Raw genomic sequence first — 16,194 nt, forward strand, 5'->3', positions numbered from 1 at the left:
CTCCAGAAGAAGGTAGGACAGGCAGCTGATTGAAATCTGCAATATTATGCAGCTTTTCTGACAAAGATATATAAAATAAAAATCTTCTCAAAATATCCCAGTTTTAAAAATATTTTGTCTATCACCAAGATAATTCTCAAAGAGCATATGACAGACACCGTATGCCAAGAAAGGGAGGGGGGGGGAAACAGAATAATCATTGAGAATGGCTTAGATAATTTCTTGTAAGAATGCTGAAAAAGTTCCCATTTAACATCACTTATGGTTGGAAAAGAAAGAATACCTCTCCAAATAAGTCAGAATCACGGCCAAAATGAGTTGACAAAATGAAAAGGATGAAAATTAATTTACCATGCCAGAATTCTGCCTGGAGGAAATAGCTTGAAGTCGCCCCCGCCCCCCTTTAATTTTGCCTCTTCGTTGAAACTAATACCACATGAAAAGTCCTTTTATAAGCAATTTAAAAAACACATTCAGAAATACTCTTTCTTAAAATTAATTTAAAAGTTTGGTATTAGTAAAATGTATGCTGAAAACACCATGCTCCAACACTTTTCAAAAAATTCCCAAAGCTGCAGATTTCCTCTCAGCATTCCAGGGAATTTGCTGCTGATTTGAGCTGCAGATGCTCTGCAATGCAGAGCTAGAAGAAAGAAAACATTATTTTCCGTTAACGTGGGTACCTCCCTGCTTGTATAAAAAGGAGTACAAGTTGGTACATGGTTTTTTATACACCTTCAAAAATAATAAGGCGACATGAAAGAAGAGATGTAACCAAGCTGTACATACAGCCAGCAAAAGGCCATGCAGCTCCTCGCCATACAGCCAGCCATAAGCTTGTCCTCCCACTTGTGTATCTATCTTACTGATCAGTACAATGCCTGGAAATCATATTTATATATATATTGAAAAATAAGGTTCTGTCAAGTCTGGCTGTTTGGTTTTTTTTTACTTTTGACTAGTAGGGTTTTTTTTTCCTAGGTCTCATCTGCTGCTAGTACAAATGCTGCGCTTTGCCTCACATGCTCATTATTCTTTAATGATGCCTATTTGTAAATAGCAAGATAAGATGCAATTAAGCCATTAGAGTCTAAATAAACAAACATACTAATTAGATTCTTTACAAGGATTTATTTTTTTATCTAAAGGATGGAATTTACCTTTCATTAGTCTAACCTAATTGCAATAGTGCACGATAAAAAGTCAACATAAATGAAGGACTTAAAACGATTTCATCATATTAAGGATGAGCTGGTGATCCTCTCCCTTGGTAACATGGCATATCGTCTTAATAGGGTGACAAACCGGCACAGGATATCGTTCAAAGGTTAAAAAGACAAATTTTGCCAGTGGCCAGACACACTTACAGAAGGATGACAGTAGCCCAGCATTGCTACAGATGATGAAATGGATTCTGTCTCTTTTTTTCCATTTTAAATTATAACACACTGGGAATTTTACAGGGATGAAAATTATGGCTGATCTTGCAGAATATAAATTTAAGGGAATGTCAACACAGACCTGTGAACCTTTGGGACTGGACAGCAACCCTGGGGCACTGTGACCCTGTGGAGGGGGCAAAGCTGAGGACATTCCTCACAGCTCTTTCTCTACTTTTTCTCGCTCACTTTCCCATCAAAAGACTCTTCCTCATCTTCCTCATTTGTATATTACACAAACACAGAATAATTTAAAATTTACTTGCCATCCCCTGCTCACATACTTTCTTGATTCAAGACATTCTGCCTCCACAGATGGGACCTCAAATGCTGGATTAATGCTTTTTAAATGCTGGTTCTCCACCTCGAGAAAAACTGCAATCACAACCGTCCCACTGTGAGTGCAGAAGTGATTCCTCAAGATCCAGCTCACACAAGAGATCCTTAAACACCCCAAAACGTAGCTAGTATCTCCAAGGGAGTAAACCACTAAATGAATATTCATCCTATGTGCCTAAAATTAGGTGGCTATGCCACCAAACATGACCATCAGATCTACAGCCCTACCACGAACCTGCCTACCTTTATCCAATGCCTACCAGGCACCAGTTCCCCAACGAACCACCAGCCTGGTAAGGAGGAACACTTCCACTGCTAAGTGTTTTGAGAAGACAGATTGTTTTGAAAACAGCAGCATTGTTTCCAACCAAGCAAGACATCGATACCGATTCCAAATCACTTAGTAAATTCTGCTCTCCCCCTCCCAGTTCTCTAACATCAGGGTCTCTTGCACAGAAGTCAGTTTGGTGGCCTTTCATAATGGGCAAATAATCAATTTCAGAATCCATTTTTCCAACAGAAAATAATAATGATCTTATGTAAAACACTGATAAACAAAAATGAGACAGAAGAAATTATTCAGTTTTAGTGAACAGATGTCTAGCCTATTTGCAATTAATACAGCCCACTTCCATACAATCAGACTGTTTAGAATGCTTGGAACAAGATTTGAAAGTTCAAATGCCAATGTGTCTGATTTTATGGAAAATGAATAGAATTGTATAAAAACATGTTTCATTTTTTTTATATGAGATCTGTTAAAAATCTAGACATCAGTACAAATTTATAAAATTAATTTATCATCAAAAATTTGTAAAGTAACATGAAAAGAAGAAATAATGATTTCTGCCATGAGCTTTGGTTTGGCAGAAACAATTCCATTTTTCAAACTGGAAGTTACACATATAATTATGCCTAACAAACAGGTCAATTTACAGAAAACTATTCCATTATCTTTAAGAATATTAACCCGGTGTTTGTTACTTCTGTAGTAGTGCTTTTAGAAAGCTTTACAAACACTGGGGATACAATTTTAAAGACAAAGCAGCTCCCAGATGAAGACAGGAGAGTAAGTTGATACACCTGATGAGGACTAGCCAGGTACATGACCTAAGGAAGTCATATTTGCCAACTGGAAAACCGGGGCTAATGTTTACTGTTCTCTAAAACATTTCTGATCTTAACAAATGAATGAATTGTACACAGGAATTGTTTCACAGAAAAAAAATATTCTGAGTTTTGATAATGGAAACAAGGTGTGTGAAACAATCACATAATAATCACACCATCAAATTATTTTATTGGAAAAATAATGTATTTCTAGGAATGCAACTATCATTCAAAAAAAGCGCAAAAATCTAGGTATTTTTCATTATTTAAAAATCAGTTTGTGTTTTCTTAAGATACAAGATGAGGTTTATGTTATTTACAATTCCTGGCATTTGACCAACAAAATCTCACAAGAACCTTAAGGAGTCTGCAGTTCCCTCTGCTGCTGCTGGAAATTAATTTTGCGTAACACTGTTATTAAAGCTGATATAAGTCTATGTTTAGTCTTTTTCATGCATAGTGCGATTAAAAGATTAATTGAAAAATCACTAGTGAAGATTGGGATTAAACAGCACCTTGAAATGCCATGATAAACTGCTTTTAAAATCAGTGGAGGATTTCACACAGCTCTGAAAGGTATCAATTATTTATGTGTTTGGTCTGTGTAGCATAAATCCAGACTAATGAGGTACAATTGCTGTGTATAAATCTAAAGCATAAACCCCCCTCCTTATTGTCTGGAGGAAGTAGCAACCTCAAAGGACCAGGAGGCAACAACCTTTCAAGACACAGCATTCATGCTCTCAGGAATAGTTTCTTTTGCTTTTTCCTTAAAGTTCTCAGCTAATGGGAGAGCTGTACCCCAGTTAAGGAGAACCCAGCTCAACACAAAGGTTACTTGCTAGACAATTTTGACCAGCAGGCTCACACAGCTCCTAATTATTCCTCTTGAAACACTGGATGAATCTGAGCCCATGACAGTCCCACCTCTACAGCTAAGGACATATGCCGATTTCCATGTGCACATGAAATTGTAGAGTCTGGGGCTGAAACTTTCTGTTTTAGGTCTTTAGCCCTAAAGATGCTGTGTTTGGCAAAGTCTCCAGCTATTCTGAAACTTCAAAAAAAAATCTCACAGGCACTCCCCTTTTCCCTTCTTCCCCATCTCCTTCCAATCATTTGCACATTCTTAAAATATATGTAGTGCTTACCAGTGCCTTTGAAGACAAACACATGTTTTTTCTGGTAAATGGAATGATTGAGTTTAAAGTGGTTTTAATATAACAGACAGACCTCTGTGTCAAAAGATCTTCATAAGCAACGGCAAGTATGACACGAACAGTGAAAGGATGAAAATGGTTGAGATAATACCGTTAATTAACTCTGGGCACACAGTATGGTTGTGAAATATTTTTAAATAAAGTAAGCATTATCTGAACTCCTTTGGTATTGTGGTAAACCATGCTGCCGCCAGGGAGCAACTCCAAATCTAACTTGAGTGAAGTTCAGAGTGAGAAATCACAAGTATTGAAGAAACCTCCCTTCTTCTGGGGGAGGTGCTCTTCACACTGCCTGTCCTGCAGCACCTTCCACTGACTGATTTGTGGCTGAAAACAGCAAAAGCTTTTGTAGCAGTCAGGGCCAGATGGAAAGTGCCATATTGGCAACATCAACTGAGACAGATGGGAAAGAGGGAAAACCTGCCTAGAAGAAAAAATGATAAACCAATCACACAATCACATACAAAAATACTTTAAAAACAATCTTTTTGATCTCTGATCCAAGGAAAATATGCATACCAGTGGTTCAATACAGGGATGCTATCTTGCAGCAACAATAATGTCCTTGATTTAGAGCAACTACAACATGGAATTCACTAAACAACTACTGCTGTAAAAGGGGCTTCTTCTACAGTGACCACCCTTCCACCCCACCTTACTCCTTATCATTACATCCAAGGTAATTTACCTAATTTCATAACTGTGCCTGAATCTCAAAAAGCATCATCTATTTTCTGACCTCAAAAAGCCATTAGAAGCGGAAGGTACTTACTACATGCAAAGAGGGGCTCTGAGAGTAGGGAAGGGGTTTCAAAGTAAGGAAATAAAACCAGACATTTTTCTACAGTAAAACAGTTATAAAGTCAGCTTAAGAGGAAATGCAAAAGCTTCCGAGACTTATAACCTCTTAAGACTGCACTGATGAACTCAATTCTTTTCTGGAATATATTGTTCCACTTGGTGAATCCAACAATTGCAGATTACGTTTTAATGCCAGCTGTTTATTTTAACCTCTGACTCAGTTAATCTCTTGCAAATTTGGGGCTGTTCAAAGAAAGTTAATAATGGGATGCTAGAGAGTTGATTAATTAAAACTAAACAGAATCACAGCTATACTGACTAAAATTAACAGAACCTTTGAAAAATACAGACAAAAATCTAACCATAATAGTAGTTTAAAGTCAAAAAACTCTAAAAGCAATATAAAAATCTAAGCACCAATATTAACATTGACTTATATTGACTCAACAATTTTGTTTTGACAAAATATCTGATTTTCAGATTAATTTTACCATTTTCTTGGGAACAAGAAATATACACACGTGTACACTACACCCAAGCCTGTTGTAATAGTCTAAGTGAGAAAGGAAAAAATAAGAGGAAGTGCTATGAGAAAACCAAGATGGAAAAGACTGATCTGTCTGGTCTCAGCTCTTGACCTGGGTATACAGTGTATTTCGAGTTTTATTTAAACTTTGGCAAAAGACGTGACTTCTGCCTTTCACCCTCCTAGAGGAAAACTGCCACGCTACACACTCCACTTCCATGTTGCCGTCGTAAAAGTAAGAGCTTTAACGTCTTCTCTTGCTATAAGCACAACAGCTGCCTGTGAAAATTGATGTGAACAACAGGTTCTTCTGGAATGAAATCTTGCTTGGTCAGGCAGAAATAAGTCAAATGTATTGGACTTGTTTATCTCTAATCCAGCCTTTACTGTTCGTTTACTTTGAAGGCAAATTCTTGACTTCATCACAGAACAGAAATTCACTGACCCAAGAACAATTTGAACAAATTTAAATCATATTGGTTTCCTCCTCCTTTTCTGCCTCCTACCACTCTTTTCCTTTTTAATTATCATGATTAAGACTCACTCATTGCCAAGACTGTGGAAAAACACAGTGAACATCTGAGTTTGCGCTCATATTTCTACAATCACATTTAACAATAAAAAGTAATAGATCTTTCATTTAAAGGTGAAATTTTGTTCATCACTCATTTGCCTAAGAGCAAGAAAGATCCTAAATTGCTGCGACAAATGAAGAACAGCATGTTTCTGGGGAAGAGCCCCTTTATCTTTAATAACCTGCATTTTAGAAACAGTAATTCAATCTGTTAAGAAATCGATCTCAACAGATTAAAGGATCCAACTTACCAGAAGCATCGCAGAGGTTCCATTTGGCCGGGATAGCTGGATAGACATTTCAGGGAACATCCTGTCAATTCGATTGATCACATCATCAACGTATCTACCAAACAAACCAAAACAACAGAATGAACACACATGCTCTTTGTCACAGACTCAGATTATGCTCCGTTTTACCAAGGTCCACAGGACTTTCCTGAATTAACTTCTCTTTGGTATCTGCATATTCTTCAAAAACGCATGCAAGCATAACTCAGAAAGTTACGGATAAGAGGAAACAAACCAAAGCCCCATGTAAGTTGATTTGAAAATTACTTTTCCCCTAAAAAGATGCACTCAATTTTTAGTCCAAGTCTGTCAGCCTCAAACTCCTGCCACCGTATTGCTATACCCCTCTAGGAGTCAAAGGATACCTTATCAAAATTCCTTGTCCAGTGTAGGAATTCACAGCATGTCACCTTCTCACTCACTCTCTCTCTCTCTCTGATAAACTAAACAGATACACGTTTTATCAAAGTCTTCAGACTGTTCTTAGGGGGGCTTTGTTCTGAATCCTTCCACTTTATTTCATGCACCGGTGACACTGAAATTGGCCAGTACGTTCCAGGAGTTCCTCCAGGGTGGTCAAACACAGAGGTAAAATAACATCCTTTCTGCTGGGTATGATCCCTCTACTTATGTGAGCCACGGCAAGCTGGCATATGGTTGTCTGGGTTCCTGGTATCATGTTAAGAGCTGATGTCCATTAACAGTGAAAACTTCCTTTCGGGGACCTTGTTTCCCAGGACACACCGCCCCATCCCATGGGCATGTGTCACATCCTTCAGCCGTTCCCCTGGACACATTGAAATGCGCAGTGTAGCAGTTTATGTGACAGTCTGTATCATCTGTGCATTAATTCCTCCTCCCATACTACTTTCCAGTTCTCCCGAAGCATGCAGAAGGGAGGAGCACTACTGCCTTGTTATCAGCCGCATCTACAAACTCTGCCACTTGATCAGATCCATGAACGAGTTTATCGATTAAACTCTTCCCATGCTAACCTATGGGCTCTGAAGAAACAGTTTTGGAAAAACTGGTTGCCCCACTCAGAATAACAGTAGAACTGAAAACAGCTAGTTATTTCCCTGTAACCTGTTTAAATAAAGGCAAAAAAAGTTAAATTCTTGCTCTTCAAAGTTATTCTGTTCTACTGTTAGTTGTTATCCCTCCCCTCTGAAAAACGGAGGGTGCTACGCTCCAATTGCTATTTTGCAAAGGATTAAAAATCATCAGAAAAAATAAAATAATATCAAGGAAGCTAAACTTACATGGCTGGTAAAGTCAACCCACTTTTGAAAGCAACAAAAGAATGAAATTGTCATAACTAATTTTGCATAAAAATCTTAATCCGCACTTCTTGTGCAGAAAAAAGTTTTCCCATTCACTTGAATGACTCATTAACAGCTTGCTTGCTGATAAGCAAAGTCAAAACATCCATAAGCCAAGAACTTCCTTAGCACAGTGGAAGAGCAGACGCGTAAGACAGAGCTTCAGGATGAGTAAGCTACACATTGACAGTACGCACCTAACTAATTTTAAACATTACTGAATCCTATACTTTTTTTATATAGCATGAGACTTTATACTATTCCGTAAATGCAATTACTCCAGGCTCTGCAAATAATTTCAGCTATTGCTTGTGCGTGAACAGAGACAACTGATTGTGAAACAGGCAAGGAAAGATTCCGTGTTTCTTGATTATTTTGTGGTTAGGGATGTGTCTTATAGCCTTGCATGCTATGACACAGATTATTGCATAACATCTCTAGTTTTCCAAGTTTGGGGCAATAAGAAATCAAAAACAAAGAAAAGATGAAGCTGCATAAAACAAGACACTGAAATAGTCTATAGGCATTAAGGAAGGAAAAATCAAGTTATTTTAAAATCATATAACCAACAGTTGGACTTGGGCATTTAATCTGCTTAGGTCCTTTTGAAAAATCCCTGTGGACATGCAGATTTACCCTTTGAAAATGTGATCCAGGCTGGCTGAAGTTAATCAATTTTTCAACTCTTTCTTAGATATGATTATTTTTTAAATGTAAAACTTGTCCTGATCACATGCCTTAAAACTTGACCCAAACCCAACTGTCACCCTGTACTACCAGAGCAATGTAAAGCAGAACAGGGAATTCACAGGAAGCTCATCACAAGCCAGTCCTTTAAGTGAAATCATCTATACAGTAAAATATAAATCTTCTGGTTTGTATTAACCAACTTCTAGAAAGAACTTAAAGATTAGTTACTACGATACTTCGGAACTTAGAAGCCTGTTAATTTTGTACCACTCTTCATAGGTCAGCTGACAAAAAAAAAAAATTTAAACCACATATTTAAGGAAATATAGCATTTTCCTTTGGCGAGGTTCAGCAATTCTACCAGGACCACCCAACACCGGTAGCCTTTTTCTTCTCTTTGCAGTCAAAAGGATGTCAGAGAATATCCAACACCGATAGATAAAAGAGCATCAATGTACATATCACTGTTTTGCCCCTTTGCCTTTTTTCAAGTGGACATCAGGGCTTCACAAGGACTTATCAGAACAGAAGGATTCTTCAAAGATGCATATATAATTACTAAATTAGCCTGACTACATGGCAGCCTCAAATATGAAATGACAAACAACCTAATCCAAGGCAAAATTCTTCTATAGATATGCCCTTCAGAGAGGACATCTGGTAAAACATCTTGCAAAGGGATGGATATGATAAATCAGATGCAGCAAAGTAATGTAAAAGTGTAACTGGTGATGACTTCAGAGAAAACTGAAGAACATATGATAAAGACAAGATAAAGTGCACTCTTGAGGCTGTCTGGAAGGAGGGTCAGAGAAAAAGCTGCTGTCTGGAACTTACTTTGCAGAACTGAAATACATTAATTTAGTGCCAAAATAAGCAGAGTCACAATCTACACATCTCTGTCCAATCAGTTTTAGCTCAAAAATATGATAGTTCCTATTTATGCTACAGAACCTCTTACGCTGTCTTAGAGAAGCATGGCACTTAAGGAAAGTCTAATTTTACTTTGCCAATAAGCACTTCTAACTTTTAATGTACTTACCACGTCTCAGTTTTCTCCTACTTACAAAAGATGCTGGTTGGAACAAGCATTTACAAACCCAGAAGAAATAACTCAAAGCGGGGAACAGTAAATGCAAATAGATTTGCTCAACATTTGGCATACCTTAATGTTAAGAAAAAAAATTCACGGAATTCTCAGAATTGAATACAAGCTGAAATTATGTGGTGGTAGCTTCTCTTCTTGTCCTAGAACAGGCATTGTTCCACCTACGAAGGGCTGAATACAATGTCTAGACAAACTCCCTCCCCACTGCTTCTTTATCATGCGAAGGATGCTCAAAAAGTCCACTAAAGGTCACACCCAGTAACCCCACATTCAATTACAGCACGGTACCTAAACTCTTTATAGACAGAATTTGTCTTACTTATTCTTCTAGGCCTCAAAAGGCGATACATTAACACCTTATAATTGCAACATCCTAAGTTAGACCCATTCTATTCAAAAAAGCTTCAAGAAATTTCATCGACACCTGCGTCCTAATCCAGATCTGTACGCAGCCCAGTCAGAAAAGAGTGACAAACTGGACCAACAGGACTTCCGACCATTAAATCACATCAAGTACTAAAGCAATTTTGCTAATGTAATTTTACTGCTCGGAGGGAGGATATTTAAAGAAGCTTCAATAGCAGGCTTGTACCAACTTTCCTCTCCCATTTTTTCTCTTCTTTCTCTCCTTCATGACACAGATTCATGATTTTTAAGGAGGATTTCAAATTGTATTTTTGAAAGAAAAATCTTTATTTGAAAAAATAATAATAGTATCATTCAGGGCTATGCATCTCAATGTGCAACTGAACCAGCCAGTAAGATCAGATCTGATATCAGATTCTCTCCAAAGCTGTCAACCCTATAAATCGTTATTTTCATTTTAACGTAGTAGAATACCTTTTTTCTACAAACATGCTATATTAATACTGCAAAAGTCAAACCACAACAATCTACTTCATGCATATTAGCAAAAACCAAAGTTAATGCAAAATGTTACACTCCAAATGAGGTCTTGTTATGAACATACAAAAAAAAAAAAAATCAACATTAGAATAAAGCAACAGAGATTCTTTGAAAAATCTCTCTGCCATCGTGCCAGTAAGCGTGTACATAAATCCTTTAGTCCCTGTTAGACGAACAATGCCTGGAACTGACAGAAACCATTTTTGAAGCCAGTTCAAAAATACTGTTTATAAGAGACTAAATGGTTATGCAAAATGCTAAATGAGAAGTTTCAGACTAAAACATCAGGTTGACAAGGTAGAAATAATTCAGGAACCATCTTGGTAGATAAATGGTCTCATAACATCTCTTCGATTCATGTAAAGGCCCCCCAAAAGACAGTAATACAGAAAAGTAATTCATTATAAATGCCTTCCAGTTCCACACTGGACAGATGGCTTAGTTCTCTAATGTGACCTCTCTTTTTTTTTTTTTTTTTTTTTTTCTATTTTTACTGGATTAGATCCAGCAATCCAATGTTAGTGTGATGTTTAACAGCTTAGACAAGATTTAAATAGCATTTATCCCACACAGTGTTTAACTTGCATGCTGTTCATTTTTCCACTCAATACAACAATTTAAAGACATTTACCAAGATTTAGAAATATAGATATTAATAATAATTTTTGAGGAGGTCTTTCAGAAGAAAGAAGATATTTGCTAAAATGATCTTGGGGAGACAGAGGAGAGAGGGGGGAAAATACACATTTGTAATATAAAAGAGCATACTCCTCCTTATTTACTCAGTGGAAAACACCAGATATGAGATGAAGAGAAACTCTACGATTCTGTTGGAATGTGGATTCATGATATTCTGGACAACACAGGGGAAACTCTCCACAGATTCTCTCACTTACTAGCACAGTATTTACATGCTCCCAGATTTTATTTTTTTTTTCCAGTTACTATTTTCAACACAGCTAATAATTTCTTTTCACATGTCTGGTATTTCAGAAACATGGGCTGGCCCTGCAGACTCTTACTAGCATATGCAGTGTTTGCTAATGAAGGCATCAGTGCAAAGAGCTTGCCTGCACTCTACCAAGACCTAGGCAACAGCTATTTTTCGCAGAACCAGGCTCAATATATTATTTACAGCTTTTAGCAGTGGCAGAATTTTAAATATTACAGATTTTCTAAAGAGCCTAAATAATTTTCAGGCAACCTGATTAGATAAGTATTTTTTGAAAACATACAAGGTATTCACAGTTCTAGGATGATTTATTAATCAGTGAATTAAAGTTTTAATCTGCTTCAGCTACCTGCTGAGCAAATCTCTGCAGGTAGCAAATTCAAGTTGATAGAAGGCTTTTCAGAAGCATCAGTTAACAATAGTTATTGAAACGGTGACCTCTGCCAGCTTTTGTGCAATGACACTTCCTGCTTGGATAAGCAAGGAAGACTGTGAAAAGAAATTCAACAACTCTCACGCTGAGAAAGTGTCTTAAAGCCTCAAGACTAAATCAGACAGCTGGCACAAACCATGACATCTACACATCAATCCTGCAAGTCTCTGCCTCTTTCCTCACATTCCACAGGTTTTACTGGGATTTTTTAATCATTAATTTAGGCTCTTACTCTTTTCTTCTGTAGATCTTCTATAACAATGCTCCAGTTTCCTGGGTCCAGTACTGAAATCTCTTGCTTGTTTTGACCAACTTCGCCAACTACAAGCTTCCTTGCCAGGCTGTCTTCTCTTACAGTTAACACTGTCTTCTTGTCCTCTCTGAACAAACTGTTTCAGAAGCTTCCTGTTTCTTCTCACGCAATTTCAAAGTTTCTGTTGGTGGAAGACTCCAGCCAGACTCCTCCTGGCTCACCTTTCCTTCTGTTCCCTTCTCCTCTGCACACTAACTCTGTCTCTTCTACTCCTTAAATGCCTCTGTTCCCGCTGTAAAATCTTTATTCACAACACATTATGAAGAAAAAATGTTGCCTCTTTCAAATAACTGACTCCTAACGACCATGAGATAAGCTGAGGGCCGAAGGGACAAACTTGAGTCTTCTCTTGAGTTATACACAGTTCTTCAATCTTGGGGCTACAACATATGAGCGGTACAAGGGAGTTTCGGCCGTGGAGTGTCTCGGTAACAGGAACCCACAGGTGTGGAAAGATGCAAGCCAGAACGTGTGGATTGTATTGCCAAGATACCTTGAACAAAGGTCCTAACAAACGAATTTGCTAAGATTCATACCAACTTCACTCCATCCTGCAGAGAAGTGAGACAACATGAACCTGAAAGCGCTGAAAGATTAAACTCCAAACCTGAAAGGAGACAGATTTCCACTTATTCTTGCAAGTCAGCTTGTGTTCAACTTTGCTATGGATGTTATTTTGGTCATAGAGGAAATACATTTCATTATTGAGTGGATGCAAAAGATTAAGTTATATGCCTAAATAGTCTAGAAGTGTTTACATATAAACACAGGGTGGTCTGCTTCAAAAGCATATGCACATATAGCTGTATCAAACACTTAACCATCTGCACTTCTCACTCACAAAAGGCCAAACCTGGTACAGCGCTTAAGGATGCATGTGAAGTCATTTGGACAGTTCTCTAGGAGCCAAGACAGAGTGTTTAAGGTTGAATTTACAAAGACGTTTAGAAACCTGAGGCTGTGATTCAACAATGTTCAGTCTTCAGCACCAATAGTGACATAAGGCACTGACACATCCCTCCCGCACGCTGCAGCATACAGCCCCCTCAACTGTGCTGTGCTGAAGAGCTGGATCACACAACTGATCTGGCTTTAAAAAAAAAAAAAAAAGTAGAAAAAAGAAGAAAAATGTATTAGTTTAAATCTAAACCGGTTTCATGATTCAGCTCCCTGAGTGGCTGCACACACTGTGTTCCAGCACAACTCCTGCTGGGACCATGCATCATGGGCCAGGAATACTGAACACTGGAGTCATCCTATTACAACAATAAAGTATTGTTTTATGATAAAAAGTGTTATTCTATTGTTTATACAACAAAAACAATTCTGAGTTCTTCAGTGCTATTGTGAATCTACTGACAAGTGATGTGGTGTAAATCTGCAAGGAATGTCCTCAAAGGTACAAGCTGACAGTGATGGCACAAATGCATGCAGGTTCTCATGCTGAATGCTTATGAAAATGCAAACCTGCCCCTGACTCAGTCTCTGGACATCTGCATGTCTACATTAAATATGAACACCTCTTTAATGCATTCTGAAAACACATGCTGTCACTGCATAGATTGGTTTTTAAGACAGAGCGAAAAGACATCTGCTCGCAGTATCAAATTCCAGTGCACCACCTTAAACAGCGTAACTTTAATAAAGAAAAGTTCAAATTGCAAATAGAGACCTTGCAATCAAATTCCCATAGATATTTTATTAGACTGTTGAAATAACTTTCTTTGTACTTATGTGGAACATTCTTCAAAATGCTTTTAATTCATAGCAATAATCAAGAGAGGAACATGGATATTAGATTGTGTGAAAGCTGGTTAACAAAACAAGCATGCATCTACTTTACAGTCATCACCAGGATCTTGTCTGAGCCTGTTACTAGTCTGTGCTTTATGGAAAACATTAACTCCTTTATTCATACCTCGACAGGAAAAACAGAATTTCAGAAGCAAGACCTCACAGCACACATGTATCGTTCGTATTTCCACATTTTCATGAAACTGGATGTTGCTCTAAAGCCCAACAGCAAATGCTAGCAACAGTAACTTTCAGGGGCCTGGAGGAGAATGAGAATATTTCATCAGTGTTCATCTACAAAGATGGTTCTTGAACTACTCCTAAATTGTCAAGCAATTTGTGCCCCACCTGTTAGCCTAATTTGCACACGCACACACATTTCCATACAGTAAATCTGTGCCAAAAGTCCTCAGGAGAAACTCAAGCCAAGAGACCCAGCTAGCCTTTAGAAAATAAAATAAAACAAAATGTTTGCACAAGCTACATGCAGTTCTCCCCCATGGGGTTTCAGGGATGAATAATCCCCACCTTCTCCATTACCTGTGGTTCAGCAGAGATCATACGAGGTTGCTTGGGTCTGCACCAGGAGGTGAAACCACGGCTCCTGCACTCGCTAGTCAATCACAGCAAGGGAGAGAGGATTAAAGGCTGACATGCTGATGTTCAGTAAATACCAGACAGCGCTTTGACAAAGGCCTCAAAATAACACACCAAATTCAGCCCTGCTTCCAGAAAAGATGCGATGGGCTGGTTTTCAGCCTGCCTGCCCAGCCAGATTCCCAACAAAGTAAATGGGGCTCCCTGCAGGTGGGAAAGGTCCCACTGTGCGGGCAGACTGCCCGACAGGATCCCGACACGGCACATTACTCCACGCCGTCGTTCCTGAATTCAGTCTTACAAAACTAGATTTCAGTACTTGATGTTATTTTCAGCTCTGCTACTGAAGAATTACTTGAATAGCAAAGTCTTCTCACTTACTTTCTTTGTGTTTTATTTCTCCCTCAACAGAGAAGAAATGGCAGTACTTACCTCCTTTTATGAAAAACAACAGATGATGCATGATACCTATCATGTATTCTGTTCCTATCAAAAGCTGTGAGATTTTACCTTTGGGTGGAGAAACTGATGAACAGGAAACATAGCATGTTGTGCACAGTTAGACCTTTTTAGACACTATGCTTGACCATAGGACAAACACCGCTGAAAGGAAGAGATCCTTCTGAACATTTATGTTAGGCACATCAAGTCCCAGAACTTACTGAAGGCAACATGATTTCCAGAAGATGGGAGGAAGGACAGGAGGATTAAGGCTATAACCCTCTGGAGAATGGCTAAGATACCAGAACAGGAGAGCAGAGTTGACCATTTCATAAGACAGGTTTTGTTTGTATCAGTTAAGTTACCAAAGCCCTGACATTTTCTGCCTTTAAAAAAAGCATCCCCTACTTAACTCACACTCTGATGGTTTGCAGGCAGTATCATGTGGTTTTAAAACATTATTTAAATTTGCAATGGATCAGCACTCTGAAAACCTGTCTTGCTGGAATTTCTCATCCTTACCATATGTTTCTTTTAACTTCACCTAAAAACACAGTAACTTATCATCCCTGCCACATCTGCATCCACATAGCATCAGCACACGTATCAGAGGTTCAGCCTTCGTTATTTAATGCATGTAGGGTGTGTGATGTTGTACAGTTATTAACACTATCATATCTAATGTTTCATGTCCTGTTAGAACCTACTGGGATGAAGACATTCAGCTTCTACGCAAAATAGCTTCATTCCTACAGATCCAAGCTAAGTGCAGTGCTATTACCCTACAACCTGCACCAGGCTCTTGCGTATTTTGCAAGATTTCTCAAGCTCATAACCATGCTAACATCTAAACAGTGTCCTGGTTTCAGCTGGGGTAGAGTTATTTCTCTTCTTAGTAGCTGGTACAGTGCTGTTTTGGATTTGGTATGAGAACAATGTTGATACCACACTGATTGTTTTGGTTGTTGCTGGGTATATACTAAGTCAAGGACTTTTCAGCTTGTTAGGCCTTGGCAGTGAGAAGGCTGGAAGGGCACAAGAAACTGGAAGGGGACACAGCCAGGAGAGCTGACCCGAACTAGCTAAAGGGATATTCCACACCATAGGACATCATGGTCAGTATATAAACTGGGGGGGAGCTGGCCGAGGCCAGATCATTGCTACTGAGGGACTGGTTGAGCATCAGTCAGTGGGTGGCAAGCAACTGTACTGCACATCACTTAGGTTTTTTTCTCCTTTCCCTTTGGATTTTATTCTTCCCCTCTCCCTCCTTTTCATTATAATTGTTGATATTATTACTATTGTTTTGGGGGTTTCCTCCTATTTTGTTTTAATTACT

General features: G+C 38.4%; 1 protein-coding gene across 1 annotated transcript in view; it reads right to left on the reverse strand.

Moving 5' to 3' along the window:
• Nucleotides 1–16,194, reverse strand: part of MED27 (mediator complex subunit 27) — a 94,111-nt gene that overhangs the window by 22,377 nt on the left and 55,540 nt on the right. The window contains exon 4 of the mRNA XM_056352197.1: nucleotides 6,261–6,354. Within this exon, the coding sequence (XP_056208172.1) occupies nucleotides 6,261–6,354 (94 nt within the window). The remainder of the gene's footprint in view (nucleotides 1–6,260; nucleotides 6,355–16,194) is intronic.

The sequence above is a fragment of the Falco biarmicus genome, chromosome 9 (genome assembly GCF_023638135.1).
Source record: "Falco biarmicus isolate bFalBia1 chromosome 9, bFalBia1.pri, whole genome shotgun sequence".
Taxonomy (NCBI): domain Eukaryota; kingdom Metazoa; phylum Chordata; class Aves; order Falconiformes; family Falconidae; genus Falco; species Falco biarmicus.